The 24980-nt window shown below is 33.3% G+C and overlaps 1 protein-coding gene across 6 annotated transcripts in view; it reads left to right on the forward strand.

Moving 5' to 3' along the window:
- The window catches only part of PIK3C2G (phosphatidylinositol-4-phosphate 3-kinase catalytic subunit type 2 gamma), a 372544-nt gene that overhangs the window by 51421 nt on the left and 296143 nt on the right, over positions 1-24980 (forward strand). For all 6 annotated transcript variants that reach the window (XM_069491534.1, XM_069491537.1, XM_069491533.1 and 3 more), the window contains one exon: positions 3337-3451. In XM_069491534.1, coding sequence (XP_069347635.1) covers positions 3337-3451 — 115 coding nt within the window. The remainder of the gene's footprint in view (positions 1-3336; positions 3452-24980) is intronic.

Below are 24980 nucleotides of genomic sequence, written 5' to 3' on the forward strand. Positions count from 1 at the left end.
TTCTCTGTTCTATAATCTCTGTTCTATAATCTCTATCATTTCAGTGAAGATGATTCCCAAGTCCCTATTTCCAATTCCAAAGTTGTCCTAGAGTCAGTGTTTTTAATTGTATACTTAGATGATCATGGTTGGAACTGTCTATTAGGAAGCCATTAGTGACATGGTGCAAAGGATTGGAAGTGGAAGTGTGTTGCAAGGATTAAAGAGCAATTGTTAATAAGAACTCTAGAAATTGTCTACTCTTTAAAGAAGTTTGTCAGTAAAAGTAACCTAAAAGAAAGGACAGTATCTAAAGGAATAGAATGGATGAGGGGATATTTTACTGGAAGGCTGAATGGAAACAAAACATCTTTAGGAAAAGGGGGAGACATCTTCAAAGTGGGGATATTAAATATACAAAAGAGAGAGGGGTTAGCCGATGGAACTGAAAGCCAGTTTAGGAAGAAAAATCAGAATTGAAGAGCAAGATTTAGTAAAATGTAGGGACACTTGTATCTCAAAAGATGTGTAAAGGGATAGAGGAGGATGGATGAAAAACTAGATTTGAGATATAGAGTGGGATAATTAAAGAATTTCTAATAAATAAGGTAGGCAATATGGTTATCAGAGTAAGAAGTGTTGCATGGTGTGGCTGACCACAAGAAATTGGGAAACGGATTTTATCAGTGGTCAAAATAAAAGCAGTGGTATAAAAATCTATTTAAAAGTAGCCATAGTACTTGGCTTACAATATGAAGTTTAACTTACAGACTCTTAATGGTTGGCTTCAAGGGGAAAGGTAGTGATTTTAGGCTTAGACATGTTAAATTTGAAGTAGTAATGAGACATCCAAAGACTAATATGATCCAGGTAATAGAAGACATTAAACCAAAGCACAGGAGAAGAGTAATAGCTAGAAATTCAGTTATGGAATCTTTCATGTAAAAGGGAAAGATAATTTTAACAAAGTAATAGTTCATGAATATCCCATATAGCATAGGGGATACAGTCCTAGAGATGAAAAAGTCAAATTAATTAATTAAGTGAATTGTATTTAGAAATATTTTTCTACCATCATATACTGGCAATTCTCTCCCCTCCACATCAAAGCCCTTGGAATCATGATTTTGCCTGCACCTATATTTTCTAATAGCTTCAGTTCATATGATTTTTGTCAATATTCCCAACTTGGTTTAAGGTACTTTCTGCCATGGCACAGCATTTCCATAATCCCTAATTCCTTAATTATTTTTACCATTTACTTTTCCAACAATTTCTTTAATGACATCTTGATCTATCATAAAACTTACATTTTTAGATCCAACATTATAGTCTTTCTTTGTCATCATGGCAGCAATACCACTTGAACTATTTTTTGTTAGGTAGTTTGGGTCAAAATTTTTTCCCTCCAAATAAAAAGTATAGCATTAAAAGAATCCACAGCAAAGTAAACACATAATTGAAGACAAAATTCAACTCAGAGGAATGCAATTGACCATTTGCAGGATGCTAATTCTTGCTGGCTACAGGTCATCCATAGTCTGCTGCAGTGCTTTCATTGACTGAGACTATACAGACTGTAGTCAAAGCATGGAGATACACACATACACACACACACACACACACACAGAACCTCGCAATATTTATCATTTATAAGTAGGAAAATACTTCATGGACAAATATCATTGTAACAAGTCATCAGGGTTTCAGCTACTGTTAAATGGCATGTACATGTAAGATATTAGGATGGGAGATTATGAAAGGTGAAGACAAATGACTTTACTGTATAGTACCTTTACATTTTGAGTCCCAGAGAACAAGGTGGAGACAAGAAGCATGTGTTCACTAAGGTTTCCATGATATAATGGTTCAAGACAGAATCTTGGGTGATTGATCCTTGGGAAAGGAAGAATTAGCAACTGCGGAGCCTTAGAGTCTTTAAGGGCACAGACTTTGGAGTCTGACAGATCTTGTTTAGACTTTTGGCATACTACTTAATCTCTACCAAATTACATAGCTTCTTTGAAAATTAGTCAATGCATCTTCAAAATTTGGAATATGATACTTTTATCATAAATACTATAAGGAAGATATTGCATGCAAAGCACTTAATAGAGTAAATGTTCAATAAAATAGTAACTATTGTTAATATTAATCCCAGAGTGAATATCAGTTGGAAAACACTGCTGACCACATTTGTCTAAACTTTTTTTGTGTTAGCATCACAACAGATTCCTGAAAGAAATAAACCATGCTACTACAAACCCTATTTAACAGATGATTAAAATAGGTCAAAGAGGTGAAATAATTTGCCCACATAAATTAGCTAAAAGTGGTGAATGCTATATGATTTTCAGCTTTTAGTGGTGGAATATTGATAAGCTCTTGTTCATTGTTATCAAATTGTTTTAATATCATGTCATGAATTTGAATTTTAACTAATATAAATGCTCTAAAAATATTTATTTAAGTTAATTCAAAACCCTTTTATAATGATGGTACTCTTCAAATGAGCAAAGTATCTCATTTAAGTTGAAAATGGAAAGAAGAAAACACTCCTGGAACTTTTGCCTGGCTGTGGTTTTCCTAAATCTTTAAGGGTATTTCCCTGATTCCTAAGGGTAGTCACAGTAGATTAGCTTTTATGCAGAGCTACAAGGTACTGAGGGGTTTTAACATGAGGAACACGATACCAAGCTTTGCTATATTATAAGAAAATATATCAAAGGAATCAAAGGAATTGCAAAGAACATTTTAAAAATTTCTAAATCTAACCAGAATAATAAATGAGATGAATCTCATTTTAATTCCTCATTTTTTTGAGTATGCAAACTTTTTTCATTTCAGCACATTACAGGATACAAATGTTTAGGTTACATATATTGCCTTTGCTCCACTCGAGTCAGAGCTTCAAGCGTGTCCATCCCCCAGATGGTGCACACCGAACCCATTAGGTGTGAATATACCCATCCCTTCCTTCCCCCTCTTACCTGCTCAACACCCGATGAATGTTACTGCTATGTGTGCACATAAGTGTTTATTGATTAATACCAATTTGATGGTGAGTACATGTGGTGCTTGTTTTTCCATTCTTGTGATACTTCACTTAGTAGAATGGGCTCCAGCTCCATCCAAGATAATACAAGGGATGCTAGATCACCATTGTTTTTTGTGGTTGAGTAGATCTCCATGGTATACATATACCACATTTTATATTAATCCACTCATGTAATTCCTCTTGATGTAGCTAGACAATTACAATACTTCATAACGTGCTTGTCACTGTGCTGAAAAACTTTTCCCCAGTCATTAAATGATAAATTCTTATTGTCTTTTATCATTTACCTTTGTTTTTAGCTAATTGTCTTGTCAAAGACCTAATTGCAGAAATTCTACACTTTTGTACAACTGTCCAGCTGTTCCCCAAAGATCATATTCTAAGTGTATGTGGCTCTGAAGAATTTTTGCAAAAGTAAGTAATCTTATTAAGGTAAATTTTGCTTTTTTTTAAAATAACATGTAAGTGTTAAGCAGTACTGTTTTTTTGTTTCCTTTTGACAGACTTTACACAAACATTATACTCTTATAATCAAAATAATTAAATTGCTTTTAGCTCCTTTGTAGTGAATTTGAAATGTTATGAATCATATTAATAGACTTACTCTTGGTATTATTTTATCAGTTCTTATGGCAAGAGATATTTAAGTGGCTTGTGACTAGATGGGTGACCAACCATCTCAGTTTGCCCAGGAATGAGAGGATTCTCAGGACTTGGAAATTTCAGTTTGAAACCAGTAAATTCCCAGGTAAACTGGGACAGATTCATCACCCTTTCTGTAATAAAGCTTATTAGGATTTATCCCATTTAAGAAAATAAATTATTTGGTAATAAGTAATTTTTTGATTTGAAATAATATTAGCATGTTGACTAAATACTAATTTTTAAAAATTACACGGGGTTTAAGTACAAGTATTATAAACATTTTTATTATAGAAGAGTAAGTTTAAAAACAGATTCATTTCTTTATTGAGGCAGCTCATTAAAACAATTGGAATAGTCCATTCTCATGTATATCAGCCTTACTTATTTATTTGATAAAAAATTCATCTTTCAGTTTACCACAATAGCTATTTGCTTGAAATTCCTTAGGGATCATTCTTGAAAATATAATGTACCTTTAAGAGAAGAAATATTTCTTTGCTGGTAATGCATATTGTTCTAAACACTAAAGACTAAATTGTTCAACAGAATGGATTACCATTTACATTTCTCCTTTGCATTTCCACAAGTGTCTAAAGACTGACAACAGTCTTATGAAAGTAAAAATGTACTTCTTTTGATATTCCCACTGTCGCTGTCATTATTATTCATCATAAATATGCTTGAAAATATCTTGTGGGTAATTTGGTGAATTTGATGATATTCTTATCAGATAATTCAGTTTTTCATTGTGCAATGTTAACTGTAAATGATTTTTAAGACTATTTTCCTTTTTGTATTACCACTTATAATAAAATAATAAATATTTATTTTAAATCATAGAAATTTTTTGCACTAAGCTCACAGGTATCCCATTTTTTCCTTTTCTACATGAACTTAATAACACACTCAATGACTAGGCTGCTACTTTCTTTTAATATATAGTTTTGACAGTATATTCAATGAACATAAGAAAATATCTTAGTAAATTTAATTTTATATTGATTACTCATTAAAACTTACCTTTTGATTGTGCAGTTTTCCAAATGTACATCTGTACTTTGGTTGATGCCAAAACATAAGATCCAAAGAGCAAGAAACATTGTTAAATATTTGCATTAAGATTTGGCAGTAAGAAATATCATCCATACAGCAATTATGTTAAAGAGACAGAAACTTGGAAAAGCATAATGAGGAGAAAATTTACAATGGACCTTGATTTAATCACTGTGTCAAATAAATAGGTCGTTCATAAATAGCTCAATAATTGACTGATAAAAATATTGTACATTTTAATATTTGTGTAGCCACTTAATAATGTTAAAATTTACTTAACTGAATTTTATTAAGATAAGAAAGTTTCCAAATATCAGTATAGTTTAAATATAGTCATTTATTCCCTAATGGAAATTGAAGGATTTGTATATATCAGGGATTTGCTACCTGTATAAAGCCTACCTGTATTATATTCTTTCTAATATCTAAAGAAATACCTATTAGTCATTCAGATTTTATTTTTTAGTGTACTCCCATATAATTTGTCTAAAAAATATATCCTTAAAGCTTTGGCAATCTGTTCATAAAATTCTTCTATGGCGGGAGCACAGGTAACATGTTATAAGTTAATAATGCAATAAGTAATAATTAAGACTCAAAACCTTATAGCACTACACTTCATCTGGAGTATTCAATTGGCTAAAGTCACAATGATAATTATAAGACTAATTGTCATTTATTAGGTACTAATTGTTTGCTTACCTTATATTGGGTGCACATCTCAGTCTCATAACATATCCATGAGATTGATATTATAGTGACCTCTGTTTTATAGATGGAAAATCTGAGGCTTTATTCAAGTTCGCATAGCTAGGAAGGTAGAGTAGATCCTGAATTCAAACTAGGGTTTGTCTGCCTGCATAACCCTGGCTCTTAACTACAAAAATAATACTATAAAAGCACTTGAGCAGGATACAGGAAATAGCAAATAATTTTTCATGCTGGAGTATATGGTAAAAAAAAAAGTATGCAGTTTTGCAGGTGTCTGCAAGGGTAGGAATACAAGAACCATAGTAGTCCAATTCCAAAGCTATTAAGCACTATATGTGTGCAAAACATTTGGCCAATCACTGAGAATATAAGGTGATTTATATATAATTCCTGCCCTCTTACTTATCATGTAATCAGTTATGATAAAGTCCTATGATGGGGTAATATTAGTATTATATACCGATTGCCTTTAGATTAGAGGGGAGAGAAAGATTAGGGCAAGAATAAGAAAATGGTGCAAAGAAAAATCAATGATCAACTTGTATTTAAAGGATAAATACTGGGGAAAGAAATCAGTATAAAATCCTAATAGCCTTAGAATATATAAAATGCACTTCTAATTTTTTAAAAAATAATTATCAATTAAAAAGAAAATAGGTTAAGAGTGTGAATAGCAACTCAAATGGACAAGAAATATTTAAAGATTTTAACCTAACTGGTAACAAACATGCAGTTAAAACAATGAGAAGCCACTTTTGCCTATCAAATTGTTAAAATACTTACAATGAAATTCAGTGGAAAATGAATACTATCCAAATAGCTGTTGGGAATATAAATTGATACAGCACTTGCTGAAGGGAATTTTGTCAAAATGTATCAATAGTTTTTATAATGTCAAATTCTCAGTTTCAGCAATTCTGCTTTTACAAATATTTCTAAGGAAACAATTATAGTTACACAAAAAGATTTAGATATAAAGGTATTCACTATAGCATGATATCTAACGATAAAGAGGAAAACTGAAGACAAAGCTAAATATTCAGTAATACTCCAAAATAATGGTAAACATATATCATGAAACATAATTTGATGAAAATATGGTATAGAATTTATGAAATATTTTTAAAATATAGCTTCCTATGTCTTGATATAAAAACATGTATCATAGTTTGTAAAGGTAAAAATGGTTTCAAACCACATTTTAAAATATTAATTTTGTTTAAAAAATATATTTTGAATTTGGAAAAAAATGAAATCCTATGTACTAAAATGTTAGAGTATTTACACCTCTTTTGAAAAAGAACTACAATACAGATATTTATTCATTTCTTAATTTACAAAATTTTTACAGTAAGCCTGACTTTTTGTTATCAAGATATTAAGAAAATAAATTATCTCTATTGGGAAAGAAGCATTTAAATGACCGTGTGAATGATAACGTATGCTTTAAAAGAGTTAGAAAGTAGAGTTAGAAGACTATTCCTGAGTGTATAAAAGAGCTAGGGCCTGAGCCAAAGTAGCCGTCATAGGACTAAACAAGAGGCACTCCGAGGTCTGTCCAGAAAGTATCCAGCCGTTGTTAATACAACAGGAACACTTTGGGCAGCATTGATTCAACCTGGCAGTCAATGAGAGTGGACTGGGATGCGCATGCGTGAACAATGACAACTTCACTCTACTAGTCAGTGGGGCGCTAGACATCATTGAGTGAGCGTGTGCACTGTGTGGCCGTTGCATTCAAAATGACTAAGTGGGTAGAGCAACGAATCTGCATCAAATTTTGCGTTAAGCCTGAACATTTCTCTGTAGAAACTATTCGGATGATTCAGAAGGCTTCCAGGGACTATGCAATGAGTACTGCACAAATAAAAGCATGGCACAAACGCTTCAAAGATGGCCAAGAATCTGTTCAAAGTGACCCACATTCTGAAAGGCCTGTAAGAAACAGAACGCCTGAGACTGTTGAACATGTACGGGTTAGGTTAAGAGACACTGGGAGAACTGTGTGAGGTCCCAAGGTGCCTACTTCTAAAGGGACTGAGGTGTCACTGTCCTATGTACAATATTTCTTGTATCTTGTATCTTTTTCAATAAATGCCCCTATTTTTCCTATTACATGGAGGGATACTTTCCGGACACACCTTGTAAATCCATTGGTATTACAGTGGTGGATATAATGGAACTTGGTGACTGAAAATGTAGGATGGGATGGGAGGAAGAAGTAGAAATTTGAACACTAGGTTCAACAATGACTTCAATAACAATACAGATCTGAGAGAAATAGAGGTTTTGGGGGTGCATAGTAATCAATTAGGTTTGAGACATGTTGAGTATTTGAGTGCCAGAGAGCATCTGATATTGAGAAAGTAGATCAGATTTTAGGAAAACTGGCATGGGTTAAGGAATCATTGTTTTTTTTAATTAATTTATTTTTAATAGACAAAAATTACATATGTGTTTGTTATATACAACATGATGTTTTGAAATATGTATGTGTTTTATAATGGATAAATTGACTTAATTAGCATATGCATTGCCTCAAATTCTTAGCATTTCTGATGAGAATACTTAAGATGGACACTATTATGGAAATTATGGGTTTTAAAAGGGAATGATTGGAAGCTTTCGAAATAGGTGAGATTACAGTAGAGAAAATGACAAAAGAAAAAATCCTAGAACATCAATATGTAAAGAACAAAAGAGAAAGAGGAGCAGAAAAAGGAAAGTGAGAAAAAGCACACGTTGGAAAATGTGTCTTTGACAGCAAAGAGAGAGGAAGTTTCCAATACCAAGTAATATACCACCACGTCCTAAAAATATATGCTATTGTTTATGAAATCACCATTGAATTTGAAAATTAGGACGTTATTTACTGACACAAGTAAGAGTAACTTCAGTAAAGTGACAGAAAGAAAATCAAGATCGCAATGAGCTAAGAATGGAAAGTGATAAATAGAAACATGTGTGCAGACTACTGTCTTCGAAATAACGCACGGTGGCCAAAGCCAGGAGGAAGATGGGATTCTAGATGCTTAGGAAAATTGGTCTGGAGATTTGGGGAGTGTGGGTTAGAGAGATTTGAAAATGTTCATAAACTAGATGGAAAGAGCCAACAGAGAAGGAAAGAATAAAAGCACAGAACAGAACACGGATGAGTCAAATACCATAAGGCCGTAAGAGGAGACAGGATGAAGACAACAGGGGAAGAAGTTCGCAGTGCTCTGAAGGATAAAATTCCCTTCCCACTGGGAAAGACTGGCAGGAGTTCAAATGAATATGAATGAAAATATATACATTTTTAATAACCCCAAAGGTAATTATGCTTTTGGGAAACTGGAGCTCTGATTAAAAATCAGAAAAGCTTAGGGAAAAGGAATGGAGATGAGAATAACAATAACAATAATAAAAACAATTTAAAAAATCCACTTCACTGATTAAAACCATCTTAGGCTTAGAATTTTCACATGTAATACTATTGATTCTCTTTTAAGGAAAGCATTATTATTTTCATTTCACAGGTGGGAAAACTGAGGCTATGAGAAATGACTTTCTAAAGGTCGTAAAGTGAGACAAGCAAAGTCAGGATAATACAGGTTTATCTGGCTCCAAAGTCCACAGTCTTTCCACTCTAAACAAGGCTTCCTACATGAGGAAGACTCACCCGAAAACAAAAATTATAGGGATAATAGTTCAGGTATTTTTGCATTGAACATGAGTTTATAATTCAACACACAGCATTTAGGTTAAAAATAAGAAAGGGAAAACATAACTTAGAGAACACTCATGTCCAGACATATTTAAAACTTTTAAGAAATCTTTATCAGGAAATGTTTCATTATGATTTCACTAAAATAAAGTTCGATTATAATCACTGAAGGTGCACTTTAAATGTCATCTCCAAATCTTGCATAAGACAAAAGTTAATTTTCTTTTTTTTGGAAAATTGAGACCTTTTAAGCAAATAAATATTATCAAAATATGCCTGTCCACTATAGAGAAAGTTATTCTCTATTACTTTACTTTGGCGAACTAAATTAACCTCCTTTGACCTCAATTTCTTTATCTTTTAAAAATGAGATTTTAATACATTTAAAAATGTGCTGTAGGATTGCATTTTAGTAATCTTTAATTCCAAATGTAAAATTTTATTAAGCCTCTACAGGTCTTTTTGTGATGTATAGATTGCTTTGAGCTCCTGTGAAGTGTCAGTCTAAATAAAAATTCAAAATATTATGTGGTTACTATAATATAATGAACTAAGACTGGGAAAGTATTTTCCCCCCAAAAAATCACTGTTACTTTTGTAGAATGATGTAAAAGACACTTTTTTTTTTTCATTTTAAGCTCTCCTTGTGTTATCAGAACTGTGCTTCTTAATCTATTCTGTTTTATTAGGATAGAGATAAATTATATTTAGTTGGTGCTTTTGCAATTTCTCATCTATTTTGGATTAGTTATAGGGTGAATCCTTAAAGTTTAAGCTACTCAGTTTCTTCCAGATAGTGTATCTGGCTGCTAAAGTAGTCACAATAAGCACTTGAAGAACCAGCCAAGTTTGAGAATGTTGATGTAGGGAGGAAGATTTTTTTCATCACAGATCACTAGGTTCGTGGCTGAGGCACCTACAACAAACAACAGATTAGTTAGAGAAATGTATGCAAATTTATTTAACATGAGTTTTACATGACACAGAAGCATTCAGAAATGGGGAAATCAGTGTATTTTTATGCTTAGGGTTAGTGAAGAGTGGACAATGGGAGGGAAGCATGATTGGACAAAGTAGGTATGATCTAATGGTAATAAACTGGGAGGAACTTAGCAAGGCCTGCTTGTTCAGATTCTTTTTGGAGACTCTGTGTCTTTGAGGATAAAGATGTCCCTTTCCTGAGGGGGCCCAGGGAGGTTCCTCTGGAATGAAGACTACGACCTGCTTCAGGGGAGAAGGGCAGGGGAAGGTGAGAGTGACCCTCCTGCTTTTGCTGTTTTCTTAAATGCCAAAGTGCTGTATTTTGCGGTAGCAGGTCCTGAACCTCATCATAGCTAATAAGACCCTTTGTTATCATTATTTAAATGTCAATGGTCAGGATACTTTTTCACAGCTTTGGTAATGGTATATTTGTGATTCTCTATTTTGTGTTTCCGCCCTAAGTCATATTTTGTTATTTTATTGTATTCTCCTAACTTAATCAGGGTCAGTAAAGTAGTCCATAAAAACTTGAAAATGGCAGAAATATAAATAAATATGCGTATGCACTTATATATGTAAATATATAATTTACACACATATTTACAGCTATTCTGATACATTACCACAGTGTTCGCAAACTTTAATGGGTTATAAAAGTTACTTGAGTATCTTGTTAAAGAAAGGATTTTGATTCAGTTGGTCTGTGGTGGGGTGGGGCCGAAGACTGAATTTCTAACAAGCTTCTAGGAGACGCTTATGCTGCTAGTCCACATTCCACATTTTACGTACCAAGACATCAGAGGCCAGGAATATTAATGACCTAAGAATTTAAGCTCTCCAAAAGAAAACTATTTATCCACTTTTCCAGAACAGTATATTGCATAAAAATTAAATCTAATCAACAAAGCAATTAAGATGCTTAGACCTCATAGCATACTGAAAAATTAAGAAAGATAACTTTCCTAGCAAATCAAAATTTCCTTTTTCATATATCAACCATATTACTTTTGCAACTCAGTTAACATTCATCTTAATTTAATACAACACAGTTTTTCTCTTGATTAAAATATCTCATGATTAGCTCATTCTCCTCATTTTTTTCTCTCTCTCTCTGATACAATATATTATGAACAAAGAGTAAATTAAAGAATTAGAACAGACACTTTATCAATTTTATCATAGGCTCATGAAAATTTAATACGTAATTTTCAGCAATATGAGAAATAATAAATGAAAAGAAATCATATGGTTCATTCAAAAAATATTGAAATCTTCCATCATGTTCCTGTTCTTTAGTTTCCAATTTAATTACCATGGAAGGGGGAGTCCTTAGTAATCTTATTTCCCGTGCTCTTAACCAGTAGACTGATCCCATTGGGCATATCCAGTGGCAGGCTTGAGGACAGGAAGTACATCTTTTCATTCTCACTAGGTGCAGCACAGATATAAAGACGTGGAGGATAAAAATACAGTCCCCACACTGTTCCTGCATCTGTCTTCCATCCAGGAAGTAACAACTGTTGTATCTTCACCTACACTTGTAACCATCTCACATGAGTTTTTTCTTCATAAATATATTTATATGAAATATAATGCCATTTCACAAATTTATCCCTTATTTCTCTAGACCAACATCTACTAGGAGTGCAGGTTTTTCTGTTTATTGCTCACACCCAACTTATGCAATTTTTTTCTCTGCAGCTTCAGTTTTTTGTAATTTTTTATTGATACATATCTGTACATATTCATGGGGTATATGTGATATTTTGAAACCTGCATAGAATGTGTAATGGTCAAGTTGGGGTATTTTGAATATCATTACTGTGAACATTTATCATTTCTATTTTGGGGGGAACATTTCAAACCTTCTCTTCTAGCTATTTTGGAATATATGTTGTTACCTACTGTCACCCTACTGTACTATCAAAGATTAGAACTGATTCTATCCAACTGTATGTTTGTACCCATTAACCTACCTGTCTTTCATCATTCCACCCCCCCCCACACACCCTTCCTAGCCTCTTATAATTATCATTTTACTCTCTACCTCCATGGGATCAATTTTTTCAGCTTCCACATATGAATAAGAACATATGGTATTTGTCTTTCTGTGCCTGGCTTATTTCACTTAATATAATGACCTCTATCCAGTCCCATCCATGTTGCTGCAAACAACAGGATTTCATTATTTTTATGGTTGAATAATATTCCATTGTGTATATATACCACATTTTCCTTTTCTTTTCATATCCCAATGGACAGTTAGGTTGGTTTCATATCTTAGCTAATGTGACTCATGCTATAATAAACATGGGATACAAGTATCACTTTGATATACTGATTTCCTTCCTTTTTTCTATTTTTAGTTTTTGGAGAAGGCTACATATTGTTTTGCATGACTGTACTAAATTACAATCCTACCAACAGTATATAAGAGTTTCTTTTCCTCTTCATTTTTGCCAGCATTTGTTATTTTTTGTCTTTTTGATAATAGCCATTCTAACTGGGCTAAGATGATATGTTGTAGTTTCAATTGGCATTTCCCTGACAATTAGTGATGTTGAACATTGTTTTATATACCTATTGGCCATTTGTGTCTTCTTTTGAGAAATGTCTATTCAGATCTTTTTCCCATTCTTAAATGAGATTATTTGTTTTTTGCTGTTGAATTGTTTAAGTTCCCTGTATATTCTGGACATTAGTCTCTTGTTAGATGAATAGTTTCCAAATATTTTCTCCCATGTAACAGATTGTCTCTTCATTCTGTTGATTTCTTTTGCTGTGCAGAAACTTTTTAGTTTAATATAGTCCCATTTGTCTATTTTTGGTTTTGTTGTCTGTGCTTTTGAAGTCTTAGCATAAAATATTTGTCTAGACCACTGTCCCTGGAGCATTTCACCTATGTTTTCTTCTAGAAGTTTTATAGTTTTGGATCTTATGATTGATTAAGACTAATCTATCCCAGGTTGATTTTTCTACGTGATAAGAGATAGGAGTCTAGTTTCATTCTTCTACATATGGACATCCTTTTCGCAGCACCATTTATTGAAAAGAGACTGTCTTTCACCTGTGAACAGTGTATGTTCTCAGTGTTTTTGTCAAAAGTCAGTTGACTATAAATATGTCAATTTATTTCTGGGTTATCTATTCTGTTCTATTGGTGTATGTGTCTGTTTTTACACCAATAACATACTATTTTGGTGAATACATCTTTGCCATATACTTTGAAGTCAGGTACTGTGATGCCTCCAGGTTTGTTCCTTTTGTTCATGATTGCTTTGGCTTTTTTGTTTGTTTGTTTCATATGAATTTTAGAATTGTGTCTTCTATTTCTGTAAAGATGTCATTGGTATTTTGATAGGGATTGCACTGAATCTGTAGATTGCTTTGGATAGTGTAGCCATTTTAATAATATTAATTCTTCTGTTCTATGAGTATGGAACGTCCTTCCATTTGTTTGTGTCCTCTTCAATTTCTTGCATCAGAGTTTTGTAGTTTTCCTTGTACAGGTCTTTCATCTCCTTGATTAAATTTATTTCTAGGAATTTTTTTTTGTAGTTATTTTAAATGGAATTCCCTTCTTGATTTTTTTTTTCCAGCTAGTTTGTTATTTGTATATAAAAGTGCTACTGATTTTTGTTTGTTGACTTTGTGGTCTGCGACTTTGCTGAATTTGTTGTGTTTTTGGTGGAGTCCTTAGGTGTTTTGTCAACTTCAAAGAGGGACAGTTTGACTTCCTCTTTTCCAATTTGGATGCCTTTTATTTCTTTCTCTTTCATGATAGCTCTGGCTAAGACTTACAGTACTACATTGAATAGGAGTGGTGAAAGGGAGCAAACTTGTCTTGTTCCACTTCTTAGAGGAAAGGCTTTCAACTTTTCACCATCCATTATGATCCTATCTGTGGTTTTGTCACATATGGCCTTTATTATGTTTAGGTATGTTCCTTCAATGCCTCGTTTGTTGAGAGTTTTTATGATAATGTTATGTTGAATTTTATTAAACCATTTTTCTGCATCTATTGAGATGATCATTGGTTTGTCTCCTTCATCCCATTGATGTGGTATGTCATGTATATTCACTTGTGTAATGTTGAACCATCCTCACATCTCTAAGATAAATCCCACTTGATCATGGTGTATTATTTTGATGTGTGGTTGGATTTACTTTGCTAGTATTTTTCAAGGATTTTTGGGTTGATGTTCATCAGGAATATTGGGCTGTAGTTTCCTTATTTTGTTGTGGTCTTGTCTGGTTTTGTTATCAGTGTAATATTGACCTTGTAAAATGAGTTAGGAAGAATTTTCTTCTCTTTAATTTTTTAGAGTACTTTGAGAAGAATTGGTGTTAGTTTGTCCGATAAGTTTGGTAGAATTCAGCTGTAAAGCCATCCAGTCCTGGGCTTTTTTTGCTGAGAGACTTTTTATTACTGATTCAATTGCATTACTCATTATCGCTTTGTTCAGGTTTTCTTCCTGTTTCAGTCTTGGTAGGTTACATGTGCCCAGGAATTTGTTCATTTCCTCTAGGTTTTCCAGATTTTTAGCATATAGTTGTTCATAATCATCTCTAATGATCTTGTATATTATTTCTGTGGTATCAGTTGTAATGTCTCCTTTTTTGTTTGTATTTTATTTGGGTTTTCCTCTTGGTTAGCCTAGCTAACAGTTTATCGATTTTGTTTTATCTTTTTTTAAAAAAAAAAACTTTTTGTTTCATTAACTTTTTTATTTTTTAGTCTCTATTTCATTTACTTCTGCTCTGATCATCATTATTTATTTTCTTCTATAAATTTTGGTTTGGTTTGTTTGTACTTTTTTAGTTCCTTGAGGTGCATCATTAAGTTGTTTATTTGAAATCTTTCTACTTTTTTGATGTAGGTGTTTATTGCTATAAACATCCTTCTTAGCACTGCTTTTGTTATATACCATAGGTTTGATATGTTGTATTGCCATTTTCATTTGTTTCAAGAATTTTTTTATTTCCATCTTAATTTCTTCATTGACCCAGTGGTCATCCAGAAACCTGTTTAATTTCCATGTATTTGTATATTTTTCAGATTTCCTATTATTATTGATTTCTATTTGTATTGCACTGAGGTCTGAGAAGTTATTTGATATGATTTCTATTTTTTTTAATTTGTTGAGACTTGTTTTGTGGCCTAATATATGGTCTATCCTGGGGAATTTTCCATGTGCTGATGGGAAGAATGTGTATTCTGTTGCTATTGGATAAAATGTTCTGTAGGCCCCTTTGGTCCATAGTACAATTTAAGTCCAATGCTTTTGTTGATTTTCTGTCTAGATGATTTGTCTAAAGCTGAAAGTGGGGTGCTGAAGTCCCCAACTATTAGTGTTGGAGTCTATCTCTCCATTAGATCTAATATTATTTCCATTATGTATCTTGGTGCTCTGGTGTTGAGTGTATGTATATTTAGAATTGTTATATACTCTTGTTGTATTTTTTCCTTTGTTATATAATGAACTTCTTTGCCTCTTTTTACTGTTTTTTACTTAAAGTCTGTTCCCTGTCTGATATAAATATAAAGGATAATGCTCACTTTTGGTTTCTGTTTGCATGGAATATCTTTTTCTATTCCTTCAACTTCAGTTGATATATGTCTTTACAGGTAAAATGAATTTCTTTTAGGCAACATATATTTGGATCATTTTTAAAATCCATTCAGCCAGTCTAAATCTTTTAAGTGGGTAATTTAACTCATTTACATTCAAGGTTATTATTGATAGGTGAGGACTTATTCCTATCATTTTGTTAATAGTTTTCTGATTATTTTGTATATTCTTTGTTTCTTTCTTTTTCTCTTATTACATATCATTATGGCTTGGTGATTTTCTGTAGTAGAAACACTTGAGTCTTTTATCTTCCTCATTTGTGTGCCTGCTATACCAGTGAGTTTTATATTTTCACACACTTCCATGGTGATAGATTTCATCCTTTCACTTGCAGACGTAGGACTCCCTTAAGCATTTCCTACAGGGCAAGTCTAGTACTGATGAAGTCCCTCAATTTTTGCTTGTCTGGAAGAGACTTCATTTTTACTTCATTTTTGAAGGATAACTTTGTTGGATATAATATTCCTGGCTGACAGGATTTTTTTTTTTTCCTTTCAAAACTTTCAATATCTTATCCTATTCTCTCCTGTCCTTTAAGGTTTCTGCTGAGAGAGCCACTGTTAGTCTGACTGAGCTTTCCATATATATAACTAGTTGCCTTTCCTTTGCTGTTTTTAGAATTCTCTCATTGTCTTTGATTTTTGACAGTTTGACTATAATGTGCCTTGGAGAAGATCATTTGGAGTTTAATCTATTTGGGGATCTTTGAACTTCCTATATCTGTATGTCTAAATCTCTTGAAATACCTGGGAAGTTTTTAGCTATTATTTTGTTAAATAAGTTTTCTATGATTTGGACCATCTCTTCTCCTTCAGCAACACCAAAACTTTAAATATTTGGTTGCTTTATGGTGTCTCATGTGTCACAGAGGTTTTTTCCATTCTTTTTTATTCTTTCTTTCTTTTCGTCTGGCTAGGCTATATCAAAAGACCTGTCTTCGAGTTCTGAAATTCTTTCTTCTGCTTGATTTAGTCTTTTGTTAAATTTCTTAATTGTATTTTTTATTTCATTCATTGAATTCTTCAGTTCCAGAATTTCTGCTTGATTCTTGTTTATGAATTCTATTTTTTTGTTAAATTTCTAATTCAGATCCTGAATTGCTTTTTGATTTCTTCATACTGTTTATCTGTGTTCTCTAATATCTTACTGAGCTTCTTTAATATCATTATTTTAAATTATTTTTCAAGCATTTCATAAATATCTTTTTGTTGGAATCTGGGAAATTATTATGTGCTTCTGCTGCTTTTTCATGCTTCCTGTGTCCTTATGTTGATATCTGCACAACTGTTGTATCACTTATTCCAATTTTTGGAATGGCTTTCATAGGGGAAGACTTTTTCATGTAGATGTATCTATAGTGTGGATTGAGTAGGGCACTTTAACTTTGATTCTAGGTGCATGCAGTAGCGTAGTCTCTGTGTGATTTCATTTGTTATAATCAGCTTCAGTGTTGGCTGTGATTTGTTCAGTGGCTTAGGCTGTAGTTGTTGATGAGGCCTTGCGGGAGATGGGGATACCAGGTAGGCTGGTCCTTGGGACCAGTGGTGCCAGTGGTAGGCCAGGTATGCCTGACCTTGGGCCCCTGGTGGCATACACAGGGCACTGGTATTACCAGATCCAGTTGGGCTGATTCTTGGGCCTCCACGTGAATTGCTTGGGTGCTGGCAGTGGCAGCAGTGGGCCAGGTGAGTAGGCAGGTCTTTGGGCCCCTGGGCAGTGTGCATGGCATTAATGATAGCAGTAGCAGAGGCAAACCAATCCTTAGGCTCCCAAGCAGCCCACACTGGTGCTAGCAGTGACAACAATGAACTGGAAGGGCAGTGTGCAGGCCCTCATGTGGTCCATGTTAGCTGGTGCCAGTAGTGGTGGTGGTGCCAAGCAGTGAGAGCCTGTCCTCAGGCCCCTTGATGGTGTGCATGGGAATAGGCTGTTGTAGGTGGAGTCAAGCAATCCCCAGGGCTCCAGATGGCATCCCTGGGCATCAATGGCACACATTCTGGCCCTGTTGTTAGTTCTCCTGATGGTATAAACATGTACCAGAGGCAGCAAGCAGGGAAGGTCAATCTCTAGGCCCCCAGATTGTATGCTGGGGTACTGGTAGCAGGTGGGCTGGGTCTTTTCTTAGGCTTCCTGATGTATGTGCATGCCCAGGGGCACAGACAAGGAGAGGCAATACCCAGACCCCTGGGTGGTGTGCTTGAGCACTTGGGGTATAGCACAGAGTGGGGCAAACCTGTTCTCAGAGCCCCTGATAGTGTGTACAGGCATGGGCTATGGTGGGCAGGATGGGGTGATCCCCAGAATCCTTGATGGCATGCCTGGGCACCAACAGTAGGTAAGATGAGTCTTTTGTCAGGCCTCCTGATACTACTACATGCACACCTGAGATGCCAGACAGCACAGGGTGATTTCCATGGGGTTGTGCTTGGGCACTGGTGGGGAGCAGTCCTGGGTGGAGCAGGCCTGTCTTCAGGCCCCTGCTGGTGCATGTGGGCACAGACTGTGGTAGGCAGGACTAACATATGTAATTTAAGTAATTTGTTCTCATAAAAATCTTACTGTAAGTCTTACTTTTTATTTCAGCTGGACAAAAATCCTTATTAGCTGTTGTGTAAAACAATAAAATTTACTATACATAAAAATTTTTGCTGAGTAAATCATGACTGTGTTGTCAGTAGTAAACCTAGTAAACCACAAGTGCCCCCTCAGGAAAAACTGAATATTCTTTCTCGAAAGTTCTACTTGGGCCTATTGCTTACAGCCATACCAGATATAATATATTTGATTTAAACTAAATAACTCTTTTATATATATATATATATAATCAACTATTGGTAAGGAATGTTAGAACCCAGAGTGCTAGAAAATATATTTAAGAAAAGAAAAGAAGAGCTGGGTTGGGTGACTTGTACCTGTAATCCCAGCTACTCAGGAGCCTGAGGTGAGAGGATCACTTGAGCCCAGGAGTTCAAGACTAGCCTGGGCAACATAGCAAGACTCTATCTGTAAAAAAAAAAAAAAAGAAAAAGAAAAAAGAAAAGCATAATAATTGAAAATCTTACTTTGAAATAACCATATATTTTAAATTTAAATTAGGAATGCAGTATCTACCTCTTTATTCATCACCAGCATTGATTAGATTGATCTGACCGTCTAGCCAGGTGTCTTATTTTCTCACTCCTTGCCTTCCTGAGTAGAGAAAATGTATTTCTTTTATTAGTGTAAGGAAATCTTACTCAAAAATTAAATCCTATTAATTAAAATTTTAAAATAACCCCCTTAAGAAAAACTATTATTTAACAAATAATACCAAATCCCATGGCAATTTGTATTAATTTGTTCATTAAACCATTTGCTTATAAATTGGAATTGCCTTATAATCAGAGTAAAAATCAAAATATTAATTACTAGTGAAGAAAAGACTAAGTTACATTATATGCAGTTTAAGTAATAGATTATACTCATTAGCAGTAATAACTGAGCTGTATATATTGCTGGGGGGAAAGTATCTTTTTTTTTCTTCTCAATGAAATAAGGACTTCATTTAGCAAACTTGAACAAATTGATTATTTTCAACACATTCAGAACAGCCTAAGGCTTCAAATATTATAATCCATTCTGTTATAACTTTTTAGATTTATTTTGAGCAAAGAAACAGATAAAGTGCATTTCTCTTTTACATAACATTGATCCTCCACTTATAAAATCACAGAATCATGTGGGAGGATCTAAAGGAACATGTTATAACTTCAAGCTCTCTCGCACACAATAAAAAAAGTGCCTTCTGTTAATAAATCATTCAGTAAGAGTATCTTGAGTTACTTTAATTTAGTTTTTAATCTCATTCAAAGTGCCTTTCCTAACATTGTAAAATTAACTTTGATTTCTGTCTTTAATAAATAGCTAACCACCACCAAAAAAATGCCACAAAAACTCACATTTGGTTTTAATTCAATAACTTTGTACTAGAACAAATGTCTTCATATCTAGATACTCTGTATATACCTTCATTTGAGAACAATTCTCCAAAGAAAGAGCTTGTGCTAAATAAAGGTTGTTTATCATTAAAAGGTACATGTAAAAATTGCAGCATATTTCAGACCTGAGTTTTCTAAATAGCTGAATTGTGCAAGCATCATTAACCAACAGATTTGACAAAAAGAATCACACAGCTGTTGCATGATTTTTCCAAGACTTGGAAAATCAGATCTAAATGTAGGCACATAATTTAATTTCATTGTACTTAGAACTATGAAAGCAAATATGTAGCTATCACATTATTTTTGGTACTCAAAAGTATTGTCTATTTTTAAAAGCTGAGAATGATTAAATCCCCCCAATTTTGAATTAATTGAAGCTTAAATAATTTAGTATTCTGTTCTTCTTAAATAAAATTAAATAATTAGCTAGAGAATTTTTGAATTATGTATTATTTCAAATTAGATATTATCTCTTTAATAAGGCTTAAATGTGCTATTTTAAACTTAGTTCTTGAATGTTTTGTAATTATAAAGTGTACAGAACGTTTCTCCTCTGAAGATTTTGTGGGAAAAATAATTAAACCTTAGCATAGAATAAAATCTGTATATTTCATCTCTACAGATAATGATTGTGTTACAAATTTTGCATACCATACCCTCCCAAAAAAAGCTCCTTGAAGCTCAGTTTTGCAAAAGATACAAAGTTACGGGTTCACCGTTGTGTTTTTCTTACTGACTTTAGTTAATTCTATCTATATAGATTGTCCTGCTATTATTACTTTTCTTTTGTGACTGTGTTGCTTAATAGAGCATTGCAAACTTGAGAGTTGTGATGAAACATTTCCGCTAGATTAAAAAAAAAAAAAAAAAAACTTCTTTGAGGGACATTCATTTTTATTGGATTTTAAAAATAGTATATGTACTATATGTATAAATAAATATGAAAATATTCAAGTGAGGAGACATGAGGGATAGTTGCCTTTGTATGTGCTGAAGGGAATTCTTAAGAAAAATGAGCGTTTGAAAGGAAATGTTTAGATCTCTTTGGTTCAGTTCTCTTTTGAGTAGTAGCCATTGGTATCACTTTATGTCCCATAGAGGTTCTCTGTTCAAAGGCATGAGCTTTTTCTATTGAACAACTCATGCCTACAAGCTCTAGTTTTAGAATTCAACTTATTCTTGTCTCTCCAAGCCATGACGTTTAACTTTTCCTATTCATGGTTCCCCTGAAAGCAGAATAAGAATAAACTGGAGGAGCAGTGGCTTAGGGAAACAACGTATCATTGATCTTTATCTGTGCTGAGTCAGCTCCAAATACCAAGTTGAGCATAAAATCCAGGGCTCTTTTATTAGTTGCAAAGACCAGTTTACTAGAATCATAGATATGATGGATGTAGCATTGTAAAAATTTTTAAGTAGCAAATGCCAAATGAAAAACTCTCTGTGCAGTATCATAGTACAATTTATATTATAATATTTTATTATATTCACCTTACATTTCTGACTTAGTCATCGTAAGTATTAAAAGTCCAGCTTAATTACTGAGTTTTCTTGACATATCTTCAGAAGTGATCAACAATTCTGGCTCTCAATGTTCACGAAATCAAATTGAAATAATTTTTTTCTATATATGAGTTTAAAATTTCACAATATAACTCTGTGACTACTTCTTACACATAAAAATGAATACCATTTGAACCTAGTTCAAATCCTAGAAAACAGGAAAATGCATTTATTCCAATGAAAGAGCACTGCTCATAAACGTTGGTTTATAAGGAGTGCCTAAGGCATTGGTAATCAATATTCATAGGTTGAATATTATTTAGGATGCTTTTTTTGTCCATAAGACAAATCTGAATACTTACATATCATTTTTTGGTATTCAGGTCATTAAGCTCCATTTATATAAACATATTGCCATAGAAGTACTTTAAAATAACTTGAACTATTTACGAATAGGAAATAGGGACAATTATGTGCACAGATTCAGCCTTTTAGTGTTCATCTTCAATGACAAGTATACTCATAACAGTTCCTAAGATAGTAACTAGCAGATAGCTGGAATCAAATATTTGTTGAGTGAATAAATAATAAATGTGCAGAAAGCTTGATTTTCTAGTATACATATATATGAAGAATAAGCCTAAACTTTTGATTATATCACAGAGATTGAGTTAATTTAACAGTTGAAGTTTTATACATGGCTATTAAATAAAATATACCAAGCACCCATATTTGAAATATTACCACATTGAGAAAAACACCTGGTGTGTACAATCCAAAATGGATAATGCCAGTGTTCACATTATGAGCATTGTAATGCCTAATGTGGCCTGTTCTTAGAGCACAGACTCTTCTCTCTATGCTACCCATTTTAGGGGCCATGCTTCTCATTTCTCTTTCTCGTGATATGGTAGCCTATCTTCCTATCCTTTATGATACTTAGAATTTTCAAACAAAAAGTTACTTTTCCTTATTGCAATTACTCATTAAATTCTACATACCATCCTTCTTTCTATTCTCTAATGTCTTTTTTCTCTCTTCTTTTTTATTTTCTGTAGGTCAGCACCATCCAATAAAAATATCATGTGGATCACATAGGAGTTTTAAATTTTCTACTAGCCACAATACAGCAGTATGAAAACAGGAAATAAATTTTAACAATATAGTTATTTGACTCAATAAATGCATAATATTATCATTTCAACATATAATCAAAGTAAAATATTGCAATGTTTTACATTATTTTTTGTGATGTCTTCAAAATCTAGTGTGCATTTTAGACATATAGCACATCTTACTTAATTCAGACTGGCTTTATTGCAATTGTTCAGTAGCCACTTGTATCTATTGGGTGCAATACTAAACAGCACAGCCCCAATCATTACAGGAAAACTGATCACAATGGTGACCTTACCAAGTATAGTGATGGCACAGTGGTAAAGAGTAGTTCACAGCTCTTGGAAAGTGTGATGGTTATTTGAGGCTCTATAGTCCCTTGAATAACAGCAGAGATTTAATCGTAAGTGACAATGCTAGCACAAGAATAGTTTGTGAAAATAATTTGACCTAGAATCCTAGAACTAACAAAGCAACATTCAAGGGCAATGTAAAAATAAAGACATGTTCATAAACAGAAATATTTAATTTCCATAAACTGTCTCTGTAAGAATTACTAGACGCTTCACTCCAACAAAATGAATAATGAAGCCCTATGGTATATAAAACAATGGTTAATACAATAAACAAAAAAATTCTAATGCAAAGTAAAAAAACAAAATAAATTAGCAGAGCCTTCTTTAAACCATCTAAACTTACTTGACTTGCTGAATTAACACTCTTTATTTCCTTTACAAAACTTAATAATTGAGGTCCATAATTCATTATATGTTCTAGAACAGTAGTTCTCAAACATTTTCATCTCAGACTCCTGTAAAACTCTTACAAATTTTTAAGCATCCCCAAAATATTTTTTGTGGACTATGTCTATTAATATTTACCATGTTGGAAATTAAAACTGACAAATTTTTAAAATATTAATTTATTATTTGAATTAAAATTAATAATAAACTTTATTTACATGTGAATACATATAACATATTTTTTTTTTTTTTTTTTTTTTGAGACAGAGTCTCACTCTGTTGCCCAGGCTAGAGTGAGTGCCGTGGCGTCAGCCTAGCTCACAGCAACCTCAAACTCCTGAGCTCAAGCGATCCTCCTGTCTCAGCCTCCCGAGTAGCTGGGACTACAGGCATGCACCACCATGCCCGGCTAATTTTTTCTATATATATTTTTTTAGCTGTCCATATAATTTCTTTCTATTTTTAGTAGAGATAGGGTCTCGCTCTTGCTCAGGCTGGTCTCGAACTCCTGAGTTCAAACGATCCGCCCACCTCGGCCTCCCAGAGTGCTAGGATTACAGGCGTGAGCCACCGCGCCCGGCCCGTATAACATATTTTTATTAAAAATAACTATATGTTCCAAAACAATCTGTAAGAAGTGTAGCATTGTTATATGTTTAGAAATATTTTTAATGTCTGGTTTAATAGAAGATAGTTGAATACTCACTCTGCCTCCACCTTCAATCTGTTGCACTATGTCGATTTGGAGGAAGTATATGAGGAAAATTTAGCATCACACAAATATGGATTTGCAAAAAAGAAGAGTATTTTAATAGTATTTTCAGATAATTGTGTATATCATTCTTTGATAGTACACCAAAATCAACAAGTGATGGTATTTTAAAATTTAGTTGCAATGTGGATATGAAAAATTATCAATAAACTTTTCACACTAGGCTTCTTAGAATCCATTGGTCTATCTTGCACTACTGATGCATCTTTTATCCATGCAAAATTTGAAACATCAAGCATTGTCATTAAGACAAATTTGTTTACTGGATTTGCAGATCTTATAAATGTTGATATATTTCATTATAAAATATCAAAAATTACATTACTTAATATTCGTATTGATTGCACCATAAAAGTCTTCAAATATGGGGAAGCTCACAAGCTCATAATGAGAGATATAAAGCTTTCAAAATTCTGATTTTGCATGAAAGTTCAGTTGTTTTCCTTAAAGCGACAGGCACACCTTGTTCATTTTCCAAAAATGACTGCCAAATACCCAAGCCTGAATAACCGTAACATAATTACGTCATTTGTAACAGAAATATACGTGTTTACCCATTTATTTCAGCCTACAAAGAAAGTTCAATAAACTCGTGGTGATTGCTCTTCTGGAAAGTAGAAAAAGAGAAGATTTTTTTCATCTCTTTTGTGCAATCTAGTACAATTTGAATACTTTCCATGAGAATGTATTTCTTTAATGTAACTTTAAAAAAATATAATGAAAAAGGACTCTTCCAAAATCTGATAATTACCCCAAATCTGATAATTATGGTGCCAGACTCCACCACACACACACACATACACACACACACACACACACATACACACACACACACACACACACACGAGGACATGTGTACATATACAAGGAGGCAAATATAAGGAAACAATTAGGACCTAATTTTAGAAAGGGGTAGGATTGGCAAATGGCAGATGTAGCAAATAAAAATATAGGACATCCAATTATAATTGAATTTCTGTGTGTCTGTGTATATATATGTATACACACACATAAACTTTCTAGTACAAGTATGTATCAAATATTACATGGAACACATTTATACTAAAAGCATTTGTTCATTGTTTCTCTGTAATTCATAC

This window comes from Eulemur rufifrons, chromosome 16 (assembly GCF_041146395.1).
Source record: "Eulemur rufifrons isolate Redbay chromosome 16, OSU_ERuf_1, whole genome shotgun sequence".
Taxonomy (NCBI): Eukaryota; Metazoa; Chordata; class Mammalia; order Primates; family Lemuridae; genus Eulemur; species Eulemur rufifrons.